This window comes from Hyperolius riggenbachi, chromosome 9, assembly GCF_040937935.1.
Source record: "Hyperolius riggenbachi isolate aHypRig1 chromosome 9, aHypRig1.pri, whole genome shotgun sequence".
Classification (NCBI taxonomy): Eukaryota; Metazoa; Chordata; class Amphibia; order Anura; family Hyperoliidae; genus Hyperolius; species Hyperolius riggenbachi.
Window position 1 is genome coordinate 254,652,024 of NC_090654.1, and position 21,163 is coordinate 254,673,186.

Here is a 21,163-nt window from a genome sequence, read left to right on the forward strand (position 1 = left end):
TCCAATTAGCCCCTAAAGGGAAAAATTCCTTCCCGACTCCAGATGGCAATCAGATAAAATCCCTGGATCAACATCATTAGGCATTACCTAGTAATTGTAGCCATGGATGTCTTTCAACGCAAGGAAAGCATCTAAGCCCCCTTTAAATGCAGGTATAGAGTTTGCCATAACGACTTCCTGTGGCAATGCATTCCACATCTTAAAGGGGAACTGAAGAGAGAGGTATATGGAGGCTGTCATGTTTATTTCCTTTTAGACAATACCAGTTGCCTGGCAGCCCTGCTGATCCTCTGCCTCTAATACTATTAGCCATAGCCCCTCAACAAGCATGCAGCAGATCAGGTGTTTCAGTGGTTCAGACTTATAAGTCAGATCTGACAAGATTAGCTGCATGCTTGTTTCTGGTTTTAATCAGATACTACTGCAGAGAAATAGACCAGCAGGGCTGCCAGGCAACTGGTATTGATTAAAAGGAAATAAACATGACAGCCTCCATATACCTCTCTCTTCAGTTCCCCTTTAATCACTCCAACTGTAAAGAACCCTTTCCTAAATAAATGGCTAAAACGTTATTCCTCCATGCGCAGATCATGTCCTCTAGTCCTTTGAGAAGGCCTAGGGACAAAAAGCTCATCCGCCAAGCTATTATATTGCCCTCTGATGTATTTATACATGTTAATTAGATCCCCTCTAAGGAGTCTTTTCTCTAGACTAAATAAACCCAGTTTATCTAACCTTTCTTGATAAGTGAGACCTTCCATCCCACATATCAATTTTGTTGCTCGTTGATGATACAGTCCATCAATTATCAAGCAGTTGTGTTAAAAGACTCGAGGCAAACATATAAATGTAGTTTTACTTACCTGGGGCATCTCCTAGCCTCTAGAAGTCATTTGAGTCCCTTGCCGCAGCTCTGGTCCTCCTGCTGACAGCCAGTGTGGATTGCCAACCCCCGATGGGGGTCCAGAGAGGACCGGAGCTACGCTGAGGGACTTAAAGCACCACTGAAGTGAGAGGTATATGGGCAATGCCCTATTTCTTTCCTTTTAAGCAACACCAGCTGCCTGGCAGCCCTGCTGATCTATTTGGCTTCAGTAGTGTCTGAATCACAACAGAACCAAGCATGCAGCTAATCTTGTCGGATCTGACAATGTCAGAAACACCTGATCTGCTGCATGCTTGTTCAGGGTCTATGGCTAAAAGTATTAGAGGCAGAGGATCAGCAGGGTAGCCAGGCAACTGGTATTGTTCAAAAGGAAATAAACATGGCAGCCTCCACATCCCCCTCAGTACAGTTATCCTTTCAAGGACACCCTAGGTGAAAACAATCTAATGAAATAAACGATCGTATCCATCTTCCTTCTCCTAAAAATGACTTAAAGTGAACCTCCGGACTAAAAATCTACTCAGCAGAACTAAAAAGGCTTGGTAATTAACAGTTTCACAGCATCAGAACTTTGTTTTTCTTACCAAAGCATCATTTTTAGCTTCATTTTTAGCTAAGCTCCACCCATCAAAGAAAAAAAGCCGAGGCTTTTTTCCCCCTGATGCTGTGCAGAGCATGATGGGATTTCCTATGTTGTTGTTCACGTTGCCTAGCAACTGGGAGAGGTGCTCAGGAAACAGGACAGTTGGAACTGTGTATCATGCTCCCTGTCGCCTCCTTCCAACCAAAAAGATGGCTGCCATCATGAAATCAAACATTTGCCTGTTCTTTTAAAACAGGGTGGATAAGAGATTATATTACCTAACTATTTTAATTAACATAACTAATGTAACTTAATGGCAGTAGGTTTGTTTAGACTGAAGTTCCTCTTTAAGATATTCCAGTTATATTTTATGTTTAATACCTGATATTTAACTCTTTCAGGTAGAAAAAGAAAAAAAGGAACACAGCATAGTTATTTGTGTGCTAGGCACTGTACATACCCATGTCCATCTCATCATGTCACCTCGGGTATCCTTTAAATGACTTTTAGGGGCTGGAAGAAGCCCCTTCTAAGTAAAACTGCATTTATGTTTTCGCCTTGTAAATCCTTTAAGGTCCGTCAACATGCTAGATTAACCCCTTCATAACATGCATTAAAGGATTAAAATGGGTGCGCCCACGTGCACTGATTAGTGCATAAATGAGACATTTATAAATGGTCAATTTTGCATGAAGTGGTTAAAGTCGCCGAAAACAAACAAGCAATGTCACACAAACTACTTTACACCTACCAAAGAAATGACAAGTCTGTCAAAGTACATTGTCCACACGCAGATGGTCCAAACGACCATGGCAATTAAATACTCTGTGCGCAAGCATAAGAAACATTTCACACGACATGCGTGCATGCTGAAGAACGACATTGTACATACTTAGGCTAACTGCACAATATCTGCTCAACAGTTGTCAGAGTTGGTCTGCCAGTTGGACCGGGATAAATGCCCGATATCTGTCACTTGTCGTGGTCGTTTGGCTACATGTTTCACAACTGTCGTCTCCGATATGGCGCAATCTGTACTTCGTTGGAAGTTTTAAAGGGACTTTTGAAAAACATATGTAGCTAGCTTTAGATCAACTACCAGTTAACAGATCAGCAGTGTGTGAGACTGTTGACTGTGGCCATCTCTGGTTGCTCTCTGGCTGCTCAACGGAAATTTGCGCACTTTAGATTTCTTTTTTAAACTCAACTCAAAATGCAAATATTGTTCAGACAATGTACAGTGATCATCCATAAACCAACCTTGTATTTTAGAATACGATTTTGCCTAATAAAGAAACTAAGAGACAGAAAGCAGACGAGAGACACAGGCTGGGGTCAGTTGGAGAGAGTTTATTAGAAGTTAGAAAGACATGTACACAAATCACCATACACTTTTGAGGATTAGTAGAAGAAGCACAACTGCCAACAAGTCACACTAAGACTGAAATAGCTCTAATTCCCATTAATACTCAAGGTTGGAGATTCAAATATCCAAAGCCGATGGAACCCACACAATTGATCTCCACTTGACAGTACATGAAGCACTTGCAGTACATGCTTTTATTCTACAGCGTACAGTTTCTGTGCAGAGGTCCTCATCATGCCACTAAAAATGGACCTCAAGATATTAGTTACCTTCCATGAAAGAGCAACTAGCTTAGAAGTGCTTTCCTAGCGACTGAATACATTAAAATAACACATCGCTGTATGACTGGATTACAGGTCTTCATAGCTAGAGTACAGTTGGACAAAGCTACACATGTACAGTGTTGAGAAGAAGAACAAAAAAAATAAAAAAAAGTAGTGTAGGAGGAGGAGGAAGAAGTGTCAGCTCTTTTGGTGAGGATGGTCAATTTACAAAGGAAGTGACTATGACAGCTCAGATGGGAATCCTACAAAGAGGTGCTAGGACACAGCGGTCAGTACTGGAGAGAGAGAGGTTAAAGCTTGAAGATGGCGTCCGTCATGCAGAGTTAGAGTCACACAAGGCATCTAGGCCTGGGGAAAGGAAATGGAAACAAAGACATCTCCATGAAAACGCTGGAGACCCCCAGCAGCGGATTTTCCCATACAGACGATTCAGTCATAGTATTTCTAGGTCACATACTAGAGTGAACCTGTCACAACCATAAACACAGGAGCTGGCTTGTCTTAGAAGCTGCAAGATCATAGGTAGTCATCCTCCAGAAGACCCATTCCCAACATTGTGGATGTAAATGCTTGTCTAGGTGCCAATTATCCAACATCTACCCACACTCTGCGAGGATGCCCTGTAGGAAAGTTAGGCAAAACTTTTTTATAGAGTTACCCATTGATAAGGTGGCACAGCCACTTTCCTCCCTCTCCATAAACTTTATTGCTCAGCTGAGCCAAGCTTGTGAATTTATGAAATGTTAAAGTCTGTAGACCATATGTAAAATGTTAAAGTATATAGAGCATATATACAAGCCCACATGCCCAGTGATGGTAATTCTACAGCAATCCTGAAGGTCAGAGATTCTGACTCGCGTATGGTACTCCATTAGTCATGGAAAGAATCAGAACACATCACAAAAGTTGTTTAGGAGATACCTTTAATGCATACATGTCAAACTCCCACCCGTGTGCCAAATCTGGCCCTTGGAGCCATTAGATTTGGCCCTCGGGTGGTTTCCCCACTTTGCATTATGTTTGGCCCACTCTAGTGCACCAGAGGAGTTATATTGGAGGGTAAGCCCTAGATCACCAGGGAAGCCATATGGGGAGGGGGGAAAGCACTAGATACCAGTGAACTGTATAGGGAAAGGAGGGGGCCATTAGACACTAGGAAACTGTATAGGGGAGGGAGAGGGGACCACTAAACATCAGGGAATTATATAGGGGAGGGAGGAGGGCCACTAGACACCAGGGAATCATATTGGGAAGAAGGGGGCTATTAGGCCCCAGGGAACTTTATAAGGGAGGAAGGTGGCCAGTAGACATTGACGTTGGCCCGCGACTAGGTTCCAGAGCTCCATTCGACCCACTTTCTATTTGAGTTTGACACCACTGTTTAATGACTAACTGTACAAGACTTTTTTGGAAGCTTTCCAAACTTTTCTTCAGGCATGATACAGAACTGGATAAGAACCTTCCAAAAAGTAATGTCACATACAGAAGCTTACACAATATATGATTTTCTAGGGTATTTAGCAATCTGACACTATTACACAGTCCTCTTTTGTAAAAGTAAAAGATCTCAACAAAGCTTAGATTTATTCACCCTGAGAGCATTTGACAATGAGTAGACACACAGAGTATCACGTCTGAAGAAGAAACAAAGTTTGGAAAGCTTGCAAATAAGTTTTGTACAGTCATTAAAGGTATCACCTAAACAACTTTTGTTGCTAGGTCTTCAGATTCTGGCTTAACACCTTACAGGATTGTTGGACATTTGTTACCATAAAAGTCAACTATCCCTACCTGAAAACAGTTAATAAGAGGAGGATGGCAGTTAGATAACTTGCAGCCTCTAAAATAAACTGGCAACTACAGTAACTACACTGTGATTAGAATGGCTATCCTTTTCAGAGTGATGGTCTGATCCACGCCAACTATAGAAACCAAAGACAGAAGGTTTCTTGCAAATTAAATAATTCCTCTTATTTGGCAAAACCCCACATTTTGGACACAGTTTTCCCTTCATCAGGAGCGCACCAGAAATATTGTGTTTTTTCTCTGATTGATGAATAAAAGGAATTATTCAAACTAGCGAAAGCCCCAAACATTTGTGGTCTTCTTAGATTTAAACGTTGTCTCTGGTTTCTGACACCCTAATTTCTTGACCGGACTGATTTGCAGTTTATGTACATTTGCATTCTACAGCACCCAACCAGATGCTAGCTTCCACTTTTCAAGGAGCTCAATTGGTTACTGTGAACAGGGACTCCATTTTTTGTACTTATTGATGTCACAGCCACAATTTGATGCCATGAACCAGTCAAGAGGAGTTCACTGGCAAAGCTTTACCTTCTGACCAAAAAGCAGGAATACACACTAATCCTAGTAAACAAATAAGGAGGGCAGATAGTACAGACAACACAGGAATGGAAAAGAGAAAGCAAGGTAGAACAGTCTGCTTCCACTGACAATGTGTGCAGCAAACCAACCCAAGATTTTCCCCTTGGCATTTCCTGATGGTGATAGAAATTTCAATAGGTTATTTCTCTGCGTGGGTGCTGAACGAACAGCAATAATGTAAGTGTGATGTTAAAGCTTAGACTTCAAATGTGAGATTTTTAACCCCTAAGAGTGGATCCGAGATAAACTTTTACTTATTGCATAATTGTGTTCCTTTCATATAGTTTATAGGGCATTCCTCAAGCCAAATACTTTTTTTGTTTTGTTTTAATACTCTAAATCCCTATAAACTAAACAAGCCTCACCCACAGCTTCTCCATGGTGCCTTGGCATTCTGAGCCTTAGTAGCAAGGGCTTATGGGAGCTCAGTCTAGGCAGGAGGAGGAGGTCACTTAACCAGAGATTTCAGAGGCAGAGGGGCAGAGGGAGGAGGAGAGGGGAGTGAAGATTTCACAGGCTGAGGGCTGGAGATGTACAGCAGCTTGCCTGTGTGTTATGTGACAAACAGAACATGGCTGCCCTCATTGTATCACAGGAATAAATAATCATAAACTGTTGAAGCGGTTCGCAGCTAGATTTGCTGTGTAAACTATCTAAAACTTTAGAAAAGATATACAGACAAGTTACTTGTTATAGTTAGTTTTTCAACTCGGATCCGCTTTAAACCCCCCAAAAAAAGAATATAGAACTCCAAGAACACTGTATTTAAGATTAGTTCTACAGACACAAATATTGTGTAAGTTTATTTTAACTCCATGTTTGCTGCCATAAAAGACCACCCATTTCTTTTAAGGTAATTTTTTTTAAAGTAAAGTTCGTATTTTCTATAGATTGTAGAAAATATTGTAGGAACTTGGATTATTACAGACTGTTATAACTTGCTTAGCAGGACAAAAACACAAGTGACACAAAGGACAGGATGACAGTGTAAGTTGACGTATGCATGCATGTTCAGAAAATGTATGAGGACAATTGTCGTGCACAATAGCTGATGGACTTATGATTGTTTTCCCACCTCCATATGTATTGCTAACTTTAGACAAGTAACTGCATCAGTCTAGGAACAGCTTCAAAGTTTCAAACAGCTGACCAGAAAGGTCTGTTAGCGAAGAGCACTAAATGTGGTCACACTGGGTTAAAAGTGCCCTGTACAGCCTTCCTTCTTCGATACCATGTGACGTTGCACGTCGCCTGGTTTGCAGAAGCCCGCCTGCAATGCTGAAGATGCAATGGGGACCACGGCGGGAGACAGCGGACAGGTAAGTATTAAATACACAGGCCGGGGGCATATACACATTAAGAGAAACAGCACCGGGGGGTAGGGAAGTACAACGTGTTTGCAGATTATCTCGATACTGCACACAGTTACCGGTGCGCAGAAATTGATCGGGCCGAAATTGGTCGAACTGCGGACCAGGCATGCTTGTGGTGGCACATATTTTCATCCGATTCGATGGTTATTATCGAAACGGACAATCAATCAGCTGCCAATTCGACTAATGTATGGGTAGAGTTCAATGGAAGACCATGCAAAAGATTTCTGCATTCTCCGGTTAATACATATGGTCTCGATAAAAGGTGAAAGGAGTAATGTGCTGAACAGAAGTGCATTAGTAGGGCTGACTCCTGCAGGGAGGGTATACTCAGTTTAAACTCTGCATATTGTGGCATGCAGATGCAATTTGCATGTGCTTTGCCTTTTGTTGAGAGACCTTTCAGCAGCCATTATAGTCAGGTGCTGCCTGGTATGAGTGCACACCCTCTGTTTCTCCTCTGCAGTTCAAGACACATTTTTGGGTAGTAAGTAGGAGAATAGTCTTTTAAAGTGTACCAGAGGCGTTATAAAAGACGACAGAAGACTCCAACCGTTGCGACTAAGGCCCCATTCACACTTGCAAAAAACGCTAGCGATTTTGCTAGCGGTTTGCTCTGGCGATTAAGGCCAAAAATCACCATTCACACTTGGGGCTATTTTCCACGATCACGATTAGCGTTTCTGTAGCACTAAACGCGATCGCCGAAAAATCGCCTGAAAATAGTGCAGGATACAATTTTGTTTTGAGCGATTTGCGTTAAACGCAGGCGATTAACGCAAATCGCCCAAGTGAGAACGGGTCCATAAGTTTCTATTGCACTAGCGCTTTCAAAAGCGCTAGTGCTGGAGTGTTTTTCCGAAAACGCCGGCAAAACGCTCAGGTGTGAACGGGGCCTTAGCCAGTTCCCGGGGCTGATTGCGGCTGAACGGAGGCACGCGGGAGGACGGCGAGGGACTCACATGCTTATAGGGCCGGAGGAAGCCCTGGGTAAGTATCAAATCTTTCTTTTACTAGGTCTCTGGATTCCTTTAAATAGAGAGAATAGCTACAGCGGGGTCAGACGTCTTCCGGCTTCCCCCTGCGCCCAAATTTAGCAGAACCATTTTTTCAAGTGCACTCTCTTGCTGCTCCCCTTCCTCTCCTTTTAAAAGAAAGGTATATGTAGCTGCAGTAAAACCTATCCATCCTGTCTGTAACGGACCATAATCCATACCCTGAATCCACATCACTCAATGTACAGACCCAGCTTACATCCAGACTGTTTTATACTCTTTGCCCATAACAAAACATAGAACATATTACGGGAGTGTGCAAGGTTCAACTGAGTGCAGACAAATCACTGGAAACTGTAAAAGTCATGCTTACAGTACATTACAAGAGTACAATTCGGCATGCCAAAACTTTATGAAAAATTAAAGAGGCTCTCCACATCCTATGAAATATCTAAAAAGCCTTAAACATCTATACCCATCCAATTAAAAAAATCTTCAGCTAGTCTAGTTAATTAAAAAAAAAACAAAAAAAAAAACAAAACACACATTTATTTGGTACCTACAGTGCTAAGCGGAGGGGTCAGTATGCATTTACACCCCGAATGGCTTAATTTATCTTGATAAAAAGGAGTTTCCATTAATCTATCTACAGTTATTTTTGAGGATGCCCAGCCAAAGTGGAGATAGCTCAGCTTGCTTTGCTGTGTGGCTTCTCAAAGTTTGTATTAATACAGGTGTATAATATTATGGGTATTTTACCAAAGGCTGAGGTACTGCAAGAATGATTCCTACCTGGAAGCCTGGATTTCCAAATTGAAAACTGTTCTTGCTGAACCAGTGTGTGACACGAAATGTCTGTGCGGAGAACCTCTTTAAATGTTAAACAGCATTGGTCATAAATGAGAGCTCACTACTAAAGCCCAGCAAATCTTGCACAAGTATTCCCTGGAAAGTCCTGATGCATTTCCAACCAATTCACCTGTGGCAGAGCACAGGGTGGATTGGTTGGAAATGTGCTGTATGCCTTTACAGTGAATTACAGTCATATCAGGAACCATCAGTGGAGAGTAAAGGGGGCGTTCCTAGGGATGGGCTGGGGAGAGGAACTGCCACCCTCTCCCCACTCATATTCAAATTTCTGCTCAGTCTGAAATTATGGCTGAGCACTGTGGTGGCCACAGGGGGCGCTGGAGGGAAAGGATGCTGCTGTGACATGTCACAACACTGCACACAAGTCAGGATTAAAAGTATGTTAAAAAAAATATTCAGGGGTGTTCAGGGGTACTTTAAAGGACCACTCCAGCAAAAAAAAGTAAGCAGTAAAAAACTGACAGAACCCACAGATTTTGGATTGGCTGAGTTTTCTTTGTTTTCAAAAGCATTTCCTGAAAAACTGCCAAAACAGTAAGATACCAGCCAGCCTCCCTACCTACTTACACAGTATTTTGGCAGATTTCTTAAAAGCATTTCCTGAACGGCAGTTGCTAAGTCTAACTGCCAAAATACTGTGTAATGAAGTAGCGAGGCTGGCTGGTATCTTACTGTTTTGGCAGTTTTTCAGGAAATGCTTTTGAGAAGAAAACCCTGCGAATCCCCAGGAGAAAATAGACTAGTCTGTTCTGTCAGATTTTAACTGCTTTTTTGTTTCGCTGGAGAGGCCCTTTAATAAAGAGCCAAATGTACAGAAACGGTTTCTCTCTTGTTCCATTTACAGGAAGCAGTCCTATGAACTTCCCTAAGGTCACACTGTGCCAGAAGAGCTGGGAGCTTTAGCACGACGCAAACACCCAGGATGAGGCATGCTGGGCCGCTCTTTGAGGTAAGAAAAACAACAAAATGCAATGGATAAAACACAGGCAAAATCATGCAGAAACATCAGGAACACATACCGCAATGTTACGTCAAAAGAAAAAGTATATGGAATGTGGTACATTTTCTCCAAATGAAAAAAAGGCAACATAAAAGAACATATAAAAAAAAATGGAGCAAGAGGTGCTTAAATATGACATAAAGGAATTCATATGCTAATTAGTTCATCCAATGCAAGTACTGTTTTGAGTGGCAAAAACCTAGTAATTGCACTCTACTACTCTCCCTAGATTATCTAAGATAACACAGAGGGCCTTTCAACAATAGAGACAGTAATAGGTGATTAAACCAGCAAATCAGAAACTTAGACTGCAAGGGCCAGCTTGACTTTGTTACGGCCCTTTTCCACAGGTGGTTGCCAGGCAGCGAGCAGTTGTGAGAGTTTGACAGTTTTTTTTTTTTTACTGCCCGTCAACTGGTCTTGGAAAAGGGCCCTAATGCTGGGCATACACTGCTCGTTTGTGCGCCGGAATAGAGCCGCTGGCTCGATGCCGGCGCGTCCCCGCTCGTCCACGTGGATCGATTCCCGCTCGTCCCCACGGGCACTTCCTTGTCTGCGCTCTTTTTCTGCCATTGTCCGCCCGCGGGGATTGAGCGTGGTATCGATCTGGCGCAGTGATCGGAAACGTCTGATATTATCAATCGAGCCATCAGCGGCTCGATTGATAATGAAAAACGAGCCGTGTATGCCCAGCATTAGGCCCCTTTTCCAAGAACAGTTGATAGGCAGTGAAAAGCCTCTCAAACTCATTACTGCTTGCGGAGCACATAGTTCCACTGCCCGTTGAAATGAGCCCTTAGCCTCCATGTATAAGATACATTTTGGGTTTCTTTAATACACAGTTCTATGTAGATAGGATTGCACAAAGAACTGGGACCCAGTTCACAGACCTAGAAATACTGTAAAGCTTCCTGATTTTGTTACACAGTAAAATATTAACGTACAGAATGGAAACAGGCTGAGCACAACACATCATGCAGAAACACAGGAGAAATGAAGGGAAGAGTACAGTACACAGTATAAATCAGCAGATTGGATTAGGCAGTTTTCCATGCGTTTCATTGTCACGGCATTGAGTATAGGAGATTGCAAAAAGTTGGAACGTATGCTGATTGAATGCCCTGATAGAAAGCGGAGAAGCATGGAACAGGACGAGGGAGAGGGTGAGTCAAAACTGAGCGCTTAAAGTGAAGCTGATGTGAGAGAGATATGGAGGCTGCCATTTTTCTTTATTTTAAACAATACCAGTGGCCTGGCTGTATTGCCGACCCTCTGCTTTTAATACTTTAAGCCATGGACCCTGAACAAGCATGCAGATTAGATGAAAAAAATCTGTCAAGATTTGCATGCTTGTTTCGGGTGCGCAATTTAGACCCTACTGAAGCCAGGACACCAGGCAACTGGTATGGTTTAAAAGGAAATAAATATGGCAGCCTCCTTATTCCTCTCGCTTGTGGTTCCCTTTAAGAAGCGACCTGGCAGAGAGCATCATAGGGGTGTGCGGCTTAACTGAACAGGAGTCGAATTCTAAAGAAATCTAGCAAGTTTGGGGTCGGCGGGAATGGTTCATAAAGATGGGAGAAAGCACACACACTAATAAAGGTTATCTTCCCGAGTTCAGATTTGGGGAGGAATCACATTGAGGCCTCTTGCACACTACATGCGATTCCGATTTTTAATCGATTTTCACATGCAATTAAAATTTTAATCGGTACTGCATGCTGCGTTTTTTTCTGTGTTTTTCTTTTGATAGCATCCAGAGAAAATCGGAATTGCAAATCGGGTTTGCAGTGTGCAGGGAGCCTAAAAACGTATGTATTTTTTCAGCCACAAGGGGTCATGTTTCAAGCCAGACATGCTATACTGTCAGGTTTTAATAGCAGTGCCCCTGTGTGAAATGTAAAACTGGGAGTGGTTTTTAGATTTCAGAAAGCTCAGACTCACTCCTGCAGGTAAAAAAATTGGCATTGTTTTCAGATTACAGAAAGTGCAGGCCAACTCCTGCATGTCAAAATTAAAAGTGGTTAGTAACTACACAGTCTAAATTAGCAAAGGTGAAGACTAACGCTACTTTACGTACACACTTTAAAACTGTGCCTGATCCTGACAAAGCATCGCAAAGAGCAGCAATGACATGAAAAACAGACCCGTAGCGACCAGACCTCAGTCCAATAAGTTAATTACTTGATTGGTTGCTATGGATGCTGGCCTTTACAAAAATTGCTCTAAGCCTTATTACAAGCAAACTATAGTACAGGACATTCAATCAGCATCTTGAGACAGAAGAGGCCAGATGAAAGATTATAAAATTATCAGGTAGGAGATTTGATGTACATTATTCTTGTTAATTAGAGGGATTATACCAGCATGCGAATCAGGTTAATGCGTTTTAGCAAGATTGTCCATTATTCGGTCACACTGTGTACTGCACTTACCCCGTTCCACTCTACGCTCATACTCACTTCCTCCCCTCCGTCAGGGCCGCTCTCGTACTTTACCACGTCGAGGCTCTCCCGGCTCCTCCGCTTCTCGATGCTCTCTGGGTCGTTTAGGACTTCGGCCACTCGCTGCTTGTGGACATTGTCTAGTCCCTGTGAGACAGGACCCTTGCGTTACAAGTAAAGGAGAAAGCCCCTGAGATTTAAGTTATAAGGACAAAAAGTGACTGTACAAAGTCAAGGCCTGGAAAGGAAAACCTTCAGAGCCAGCTACCGTTTCCTTTCCAGGGATGGGGATCCGTAGAAGACCCATGGACCTTGACATAATCATAACATGAACCATTCCACAGACCTGACACCAGAGCTCATGGTTTGATGTATGTGGGTAGAATAAAATGTCCATTAGGTAGAAGTCCATCACGTAAAAGTTCAATTCTAGGTGAGAAGTGGGGGTAAAATGCTCAAAACGAATGTTTGTCATCTAGGGACATCTCTGCAACTATGACCTAACAAACCCGCCACCTAAGCATCTAAAGGTGGCCATATATCATGCTATTTTAGTGGCCAATCGATCAAGAGACAAATCTCTTTGTGTTTAGAATCGATCAGAGCGAGATCTGTTTGCCGCCATGGACCGTAGGCCGATTCCCAATCAATTTCAGCATGAACTCTTCTTGGAATTTGCCTCATGACACTGCCCCCTAAATGTTTGATGGACAGCCTGGTGCCCGTGCATAATACTTTACCTGTCCGCTCTTCCTCATTGGTGCCCCTACGTGGTTGCCGGTGTATTGCACGTGGGGCGCATGTTTAACGTTACACACTCATCCCACGTGGGGCACCAATGAGGAAGAAGAGTGCGGACACAGCGGTGGACACTCGAGGGACAGCGTGACACAAATAAAGTATTAATGCATGCGAACTGGGGTCCATCTAACATTTGGGGGGATGCGGCCAACAGTTTTCATTACGTTCATCATTCACGATTATCGCACGCTGTTACAGCCGCACACCCGATCGTGCACGTCGGCCCGAGATTTTCAAGCATGGCCGAGCGATACATGCAACCAATTTTGGCCAGAAATTGGTTGAATTGCTGATCGGTCATGCTCTTGGCATCACAGCTTCTCATCTGATTTGATAATTATCGAATCGGGTGGTCGATCAGCCGCCAAATCCAGAGATGTATGGCTACCGTAAGACTGCCAAAGTAGCATGCAGCTTACAGTACTACAGTCTAATGGCAAAGTGCACTTACTCTTTAATCTACAGACTGGGGAAGCCTTCTTCTATAGATTCAATCAAAGGTTCCAGACAGCACAAGGCCCTAACAAGATGGCATTGCTATAGGTGGGCTGTATATAAAGTAAGTGGCTTGTTCTTTAGATCAAATGATCTGTTAGCATTACTCTCAGGCAGTCTCTCCACCCACCTCAGAATTTGAAGGTGCCTAAACTTTAAAGATCGGTTCCACTTTAACAAAACCATCCGTTCAATATCTGCCCGGTAAATTTCCTCGAAGTGTAGCTGATACAATTAGACTGAGATTTGTCTGCCCATACATCACTAGATGCATGGTTACCTTAACCTGTTCCCATCCCTTCTCATCACACACTGAGCTCTGAGTGTCAGCAGGGAGACACTGATACAGTCACAAATCACATTACCAGAGGACCACTCAACACAGCATGCTGGCACTGGCACAAAGAACAGACAATTACAATTTGAACAATGCAACAAACAGTATAAAAACAATGTAACTTTAATACATAGGAAGAGATGCATGAGCTGTGCATTAGCATGGAGATGCATGAGCTACTAAATCTGCATTAAAGAAAAACTGTTAGGCTAAAAAAAGGTAATTTAAACCTCTTAAAGAGGAACTCCAGTGAAAATAATGTAGTAAAAAAAAGTGCTTAATTTTTTACCATAATTATGTATAAATGATTTAGTCAGTGTTTGCTCATTGTAAAATCTTTCCTCTCCCAGATTCACATTCTGACATGTATTACATGGTGACATTTTTACTGTGGGCAGGTTATGTAGCTGCTTCCTAGCGGTTTTGGCTGTTAGAGACAGCTGTAAACAGCTCATTCCTGTCTGTGAACATTGTTACATTGTGGCAGTTTGCCCAGAATACCACGGTACTCAGAGCTTCTTGTGGGAGGGGTTTCAGCACAAAATCAGTCATACAGCGCCCCCTGATGGTCTGTTTGTGAAAATCATTATATTTCTCATGTAAAAGGGGGTATCAGCTACTGATTGGGATAAAGTTCAATTCTAGGTTGGAGTTTCTCTTTAAACTATTTACTGCAGCCTGATTGGCTGCTTCCTCTCTCCCTCCTTCCCCATCCACGCAATTGTTTTTATCTGCCTTTATTTTTGTATGTATGGAGTTGGTTGTAATGACATCACGATCGCCCGCAACCCCCCCCCCCCCCACACACACACACAAATGACCTCACGATCGCCCGCACCCTTCCGTCCCTCCCCCCCACCCCGCGAATTACATCACGATCACGGGAAATGGCATGACGATCGCCTGCAACCATCACCCCCCCCTCCCCCCTGCGGATGACCACGATCGCACGCACTCCCCCCCCCCCCCCCCCGAAATGACATTACGATGATCTCCCACACCCCGCCCCCGGGAATGACATCACGATCGCCCACACCCCACAAATGACATCACGATCGCCCGCACTCCCGCCCCCCCCCCCCCAAATGACAGCGAGATCGCACGCAACAGCCACCCCCCCCCCCCCCGACATGATCGCTCCACCCCCGCTGAGTGCCAGACTGTTAGACCAGTCCTGTTAGACCAGAGACTGGTGGGAGTGTTTGAGGGCTGGGACTTGGGAGGGTAAAGAATAATGAATCAGGAAGCAGGGTAAGGGAGGATATTACATCACAATTGGCTTCAGACAAGACAGTCAAAGATGGAACCTGCCATGAACTGTCAGGAGCATCAATCTCTGCAAATACTATATAAAAATTCTGTGAAATCCAAACGTGGACAGTGAATTGCATATGTAATGTAAGTACAGCCAATATTTAGCTACTGATATATGTGGTTTTTTTTTTCTCTGAGACCCTATACCTAACAGCTCCTCTTTAAAGAAGCTTGGTCCTTATTTAAAAGGATCCTGCGCTGGATGGCTTTGTGTTTTGAATGCTCCTTCTAATAACTGGTGCAGGGGAATTTTGCTTTGGTCTTACGTCAAAGATGTTGCTCCAGTTACCAACAAATAAGTAGCCAAGTTTCAATGTTTTCCTATACACTTATCAGGAACAACTACACCTTTCTGGCTTCATATAACATGGATTTATAACCTGTTTGACTATCAAATTATTTTAGGTCGAAAGAAATGCTAACATTATTAAACAGCATATTTCAGTTATAAAAAGCTTCCATAAAAGCTTTTGATAGATTATGTAGGCAAAATTCTCACGGTTTACCTCACAGAAGCATTGTGGGAGAGTGAGGTCATCTGACACATGCAAAATTAGAAGTAAAGGGACTTGGACAGGAACTGCCCCAGGTGTAAGATCCTAGCACAAGCCTCAGGAGAAAAAAAAACATGGCTGCCACCATCATGGAGAAGCTACAAAACTAAGTGATTTACACTAGAGTTAGCAGGAATCATCAGGGGTTATTTTATATAGCTAGGTATTCTTTAGCTGGGAATTCCTAATATGGGCGAGTAATACATTTGTGTAATCAATACAGGTCCACTTAAACAGTACATGTGGTGGATAAAGCTAAGTTATGTTGCACGCCAAACCACTGCATTCTCGCTATTGACTTACTTTTAGTGGGACGCTGACACAGTTGTACCTTATTTGCCATTGTTTGGCTGGGACATAGGATTGTGTCCATTTTCGGACTCTACTGTCCTACCCTTGCTACTCTAACATCAGCTGCCCACGCTGACAGCATGAATTCTGTTTTTTGTGTGAGAGGTCCACTTTTAAATTCTTCCAGTGCATATTGTTGAACACTACCCTGTGGGGATACTCTGAACATCTGGGTGGATACTATGGTGCTATGACTGTACGATAGTATCTTTTTATCTTCGACTTCATGGATATTTACTTGCAATTTTTTATACCTCTGAAGAAGTAGCATTTTAGCTCCGAAACATGCGTTAGGCTGCACACTGTACTGTTTTTATTGACATGATTTCAAAATCTATATTTTATTGATGATGTCTATGTACCTGACATTTAGAGATGTTTAACAAATGTTACTATTATATTAATGCACATTTGCATGAGCGATGTCTCATGATTAGCCAATTAGACCAAATTTGCAAAGCCATATTTATCAGGTTCTACTTGGTTGATGCACACATTTTTTTTCTTTGTTGAAATTACTTTTATATTATTGATCTGTCAAGATCTATACTGGACCGGAAAACCCTACTTATTTTTGTTTGATCCATTTATATATTTATGTCCGGTTAGCCACAACAGCTATTAAAGTGTACCTGCGATTGGTTGTATCGGTGTATTTATACTTACCTGGGGCTTCCTCCAGCCCCATGAGGTACATGGGCTCCCTCACTGTCCTCTCCAGCAGCTCCGTTTTCTTTTAATCCCCCTGGTAATCTGGCCAGTCGTGTGCTTTTGCGCATGTGGGGCCTGGTTGCACGCACCCCGCTGCGCTCCCATACACAGGAGTATTCTGCGCATGCGCAGTACTATTGCACAAGCACAGAACACTCCTGGCTGCGGAAGCGCAATGGGGGTGCGCGTGTGGCCGAGCATAAATAAAAGAGTGGGGGATAACAAGAAAACGGAGCTGCCGGGGAGTGGCCGGCGAGGGAGCCCACGCACCTCGTGGGATGAAGCAAACCTCAGGTAGGTATAAATATACTAATAACATTCATCTGAGGTTTCCTTTAAGAACTCCCCTTTGGTATGACTATGAACAATAAAATACAAAGAGAATGAGGCGTTTATCTTGTGTATAAAGATTATAATTGCTATATGAAGCAACAGTGAACAGAGCAGGATGGAGCACACAGACATCCCCACTTACCTGTTTCCGTGACCTCATTGCCGCCTCCTCTAGAGTTTCTGCAGCTTCAAACTTGCCCTGACGTCTGTAAAGTGCTCCAAGATTTTTCAGAGTTGTTGTCACTGTTGGGCTGAAGAGAGATTCCAGTGATGAAGCTGCATCTCTCAAGAGAGAGTGTGACCAGCAACCTTACATTACAGTACACAGCCTTCATATCACCTTCACACAGTTTAAATATTAGGCTAGACAAAAGCTTTAGGCCCGGTTCACATTAGCGTTCCAGGTCCGGCTTCCCCAGACCCGGAACGTTCCGTACACAGCGGATGGTGAATGGATACATTGTTAATGTATCCATTCACACTCGTGCGCCGTCCGGATCCGTCTTGGGAACGCAGCTCCGGGACGGTCCGACTTTTTTTTCCAACATGCGCTATTTTTCAGTCCGTCCCGGTGTGGCTGCGGACCCGGGCCGGATCCTGACCCGAACATGTGGCCCATGCTGTGCAATGAGAAATGGATGTTTCTCATCACACTGGCAATAGGACCGGATGCTTCCAGCACCGGTCCTATGCCACTTGGGGGGCCCGGACTACACGCCGGTATCCCCCATGCTTGCGGTGCCTTTCTGGCACTGCAAAGTATCTAGTTCCGGCTACTTTATTGTAGCCGGAACTGATACATTCCGGATCCGCAACTTGTGCCGCCTTGTGGCCACCGCAAAGACCCGTACGGTGTACGGACCCCCGCGGACTCGAACCGCAAGTGTGAATGGGGCCTTAGGCAGGGTGCGCATCAGACCAAAATCACCCCAAAAATGGTACAGGCACCACTTTGCGGAGCGCAAAGTGGATGAAACGCGCTGATATAAACCTTCTCATAGAGATTCATTGCACTAGCGTTTTGTGGGCGATTTTGAAAATCGCCTGCTCAGGAAAAAAAAAAAGTCAGAAAACACCCTAGATGTGAACAAGCCCTGAAGGAGGCCTTAAAATAATGTCCAACTAAACAACATATAAATTGAGCAGTATTTCAGCCAGGAAATGGTGTTCCCCAACCTTCACTTACCTATCAACTTTGCATGCTTTATACCAGCCTCCATACTCTCCAAATGTGCCGTCCTTCTGTTTCCCCTAAACACAAACTCACAAAGTCATCCAAAATTAAAGAAAAGATATGAAAATGCCTCTAAATTATTCACTGTATTAATTCTAAGATGAATAATCTCAAACATCTCTATGCTTGCCAACTGCTGGACTGCCTGCTTCATCATAAGAAGGGATGGTCGGAAATTCTGATTTCCGGTACCAACGGATCTTCGCTTCCCAAAAAGTGTCTTTTCGATATCCATGGAGATCAGATTTTCCAATTAACGCAGATTTTTTTTTTTGGTTTATGTTTTTTTGGTTTATGTTTTTTTGGTGTTTTGCGAGGGGGGGGGGGGGGGGGGGGGAGGGGGTTGGATGGCAGTTGCAATAAAGTTAGCGAATAGCAAAAATATAAAAAATATTTTTTGCAGAATTCTCCATTTCTGGTCGGCAACTGTGGTAAAATTCTGCATTCTCTGATTGGCCTAATACCTCAGAGTCTTGTGATTAGCCAAAAATGACAGCGATATTCTGATTTCCATGGTACCGTATTTCGCGCCGTATAAGACGCTCCGGAATATAAGACGCACCCAGGTTTAGAGGGCAAAAACCAGAGAAAAAAAAAATATATACTAAACCTGGTGCGTCCATATTCCAGGAGCGTCTTGTACATGTTACCCCTCAAATGTTGTCCTCCTGTGTCCCATTGTCTCCCCAGTGTCCCCAATACCTGCCCCATGTGTCCTCTGTGTCCCCCATGTGTCCCTCATGCCTGCCCCATGTGCCTGTGTCCCCATATGTCCTCTGTGTCACCTATGCATGCCTCATGTGTCCCTCATGCCTGCCCCATGTGCCTGTGTCCCCCATGTGTCCTCTGTGTCCCCCATGTGTCCTCTGTGTCCCCCATGCCTGCTGTATCCTCTGTGTCCCTCATGTGGCTGCACCTGACTTATGCCTCTGCCCTCTCCCCCATGCCTGTGTGTCCGGCTGAGTGTGTTACATGCCCCCTCCCGCTGTGTTCCTTATCGCTGCGTGCCCCCGTGAGTGTCTAATATGCCCGCTCCCCCGCCTGCCTTATCTCCCTCCCCCATGTCTTGGCTGGCCCCCCCCCCGGGTGTTAATCTGCAGCGGGCTTACCTCTCCACCATGCCCGCGAGGATTGGAGACTTCCTTCACAGCCGCGCATCTCGCTCTAGTGATCGGCATGTGGCGATTGCGTCATTATCACATGCCGATCACTAGAGCGAGATGCGCGGCTGTGAAGGAGGTCTCCAATCCTCGCGGGCATGGCGGAGAGGTAAGCCCGCTGCAGATTAACACCCGGGGGGGCCAGCCAAGACATGGGGGAGGGAGATAAGGCAGGCGGGGGAGCGGGCATATTAGACACTCGCGGGGGCACGCAGCGATAAGGAACACAGCGGGAGGGGGCATGTAACACACTCAGCCGGACACATTACAGGCATGGGGAGCAGGCAGATGCATACGTCGGGTGCAGCCACACAGGCAGGGAATTCCCGACGTGGCGGCGGGTCGCGGTCCGTATCGGCGGGCGTTTCTAAGTCGGGAATTCCCTGCCTTTGCCGTATAAGACGCAGGGACTTTTTCCCCCTATTTTTTGAGGAGAAAAAGTGCGTCTTATACGGCGAAAAATACGGTATATCTCTCTGATTGGTTGATGCTTCCAAGTCTTGTGATTAGCCTAAAATTTCCAAGTCTCAGTAATGCAATGTTTCTGTGCAATTTTATCTTTGCATACGGATTTCAGCCATGGAATGCCAATTCCGATCAGAAACTCAGAAATCAGCTCATCCCTAATCAGAAGGATACACAAAGGCAAAAGGAAGGAGAAAGATGAAGTGATGGCTCAGAATTACCAGCCTACCAATAACAAGTCAGGGATGCAGACCAGCCAATCCCATGAAATGAGGAGGAGGAGGCTTGCTGTATGCTCAGGATACCTATACTCTGCACAGGGCCATGCTCCCACTATTCTGCAACTGGACACATCAGTATAATGCAGCATAAAAAAGCAGTACAAAATACATTCCATTTTTGCCAGCATAAATTACCTTTAGGCCAAATATAAAATATATGAAAAAAGCTAAAATCCTTCAGTGGAGATTTGTCCTGTACACATAGTAAGGTATTTATAAGTGGCAGCGTTTGTCATCCAGGACCTTATCTGGAAGGACACCCAAACTAACCCAAAATGTCCTAAAATAAACATGAAAATTTGTCTATTATGGGATCCTGATACTTAAATGATACCTTAGTCCTGAACCAAATCGGAAATGGATGTCCTGTGTTTGTGTCGGGAGGTGCAAATAGGCTCACCACACCTCCCGTGGCCTGGCGTCCATATCTGTTCAGTTGTAACCGGCCCACGTTCACAGGCCCTAGTCACAGGCACATTATGCCCGAGGGAGTACGCGCGGGTGGCGCACGCGGCCATCTGACCCGAACATACTGGGAGCGCACACGGCCATCTGACCCGAACATACTGGAAGCGCACACTTAGCATGCCCACTTGTGTACCTAGTGGTCTTGTGCAACGGCTACATCTAGCAGGAGTACGCGCATACTCCCACGGCATAATACACTGACACACACACTTTCCGATTTGGTTCAGGACCAAGGTATCATTTAAAGGACACATCCGTGGACTTCAAAATTAAAAAAAAAAAAAAAGACATAATTTGGACTGTTCTGCGCCTGCACGGTGGAAGGCAGGAGGGATGCAGGAAGATGCCGACCTGGCAAGGTCAGCATCTGCACCAGAGGGGACCGGGAGCCAACAGAGCTGCGGAGAGGGCACAGGACGGCTGCCAGGGGCTGGAGGAAGCCCAAGGTAAGTGTACCGTATATTTTTTTC

At 44.2% G+C, this 21,163-nt stretch overlaps 1 protein-coding gene across 8 annotated transcripts in view; it reads right to left on the reverse strand.

Moving 5' to 3' along the window:
* Positions 1-21,163, reverse strand: part of KLC1 (kinesin light chain 1) — a 203,042-nt gene that overhangs the window by 76,604 nt on the left and 105,275 nt on the right. For 3 of the 8 annotated variants that reach the window (XM_068254334.1, XM_068254335.1, XM_068254330.1), the window contains exons 11-13: positions 18,272-18,336; positions 17,228-17,336; positions 12,181-12,351 (exon numbers count right to left, since the gene is read on the reverse strand). In XM_068254334.1, the coding sequence (XP_068110435.1) occupies positions 12,181-12,351; positions 17,228-17,336; positions 18,272-18,336 (345 nt within the window). Of the gene's footprint in view, positions 1-2,804; positions 3,468-12,180; positions 12,352-17,227; positions 17,337-18,271; positions 18,337-21,163 lie in introns of those variants that run through there. The other 5 variants (XM_068254337.1, XM_068254336.1, XM_068254333.1 and 2 more) reach the window with 5 other exon arrangements.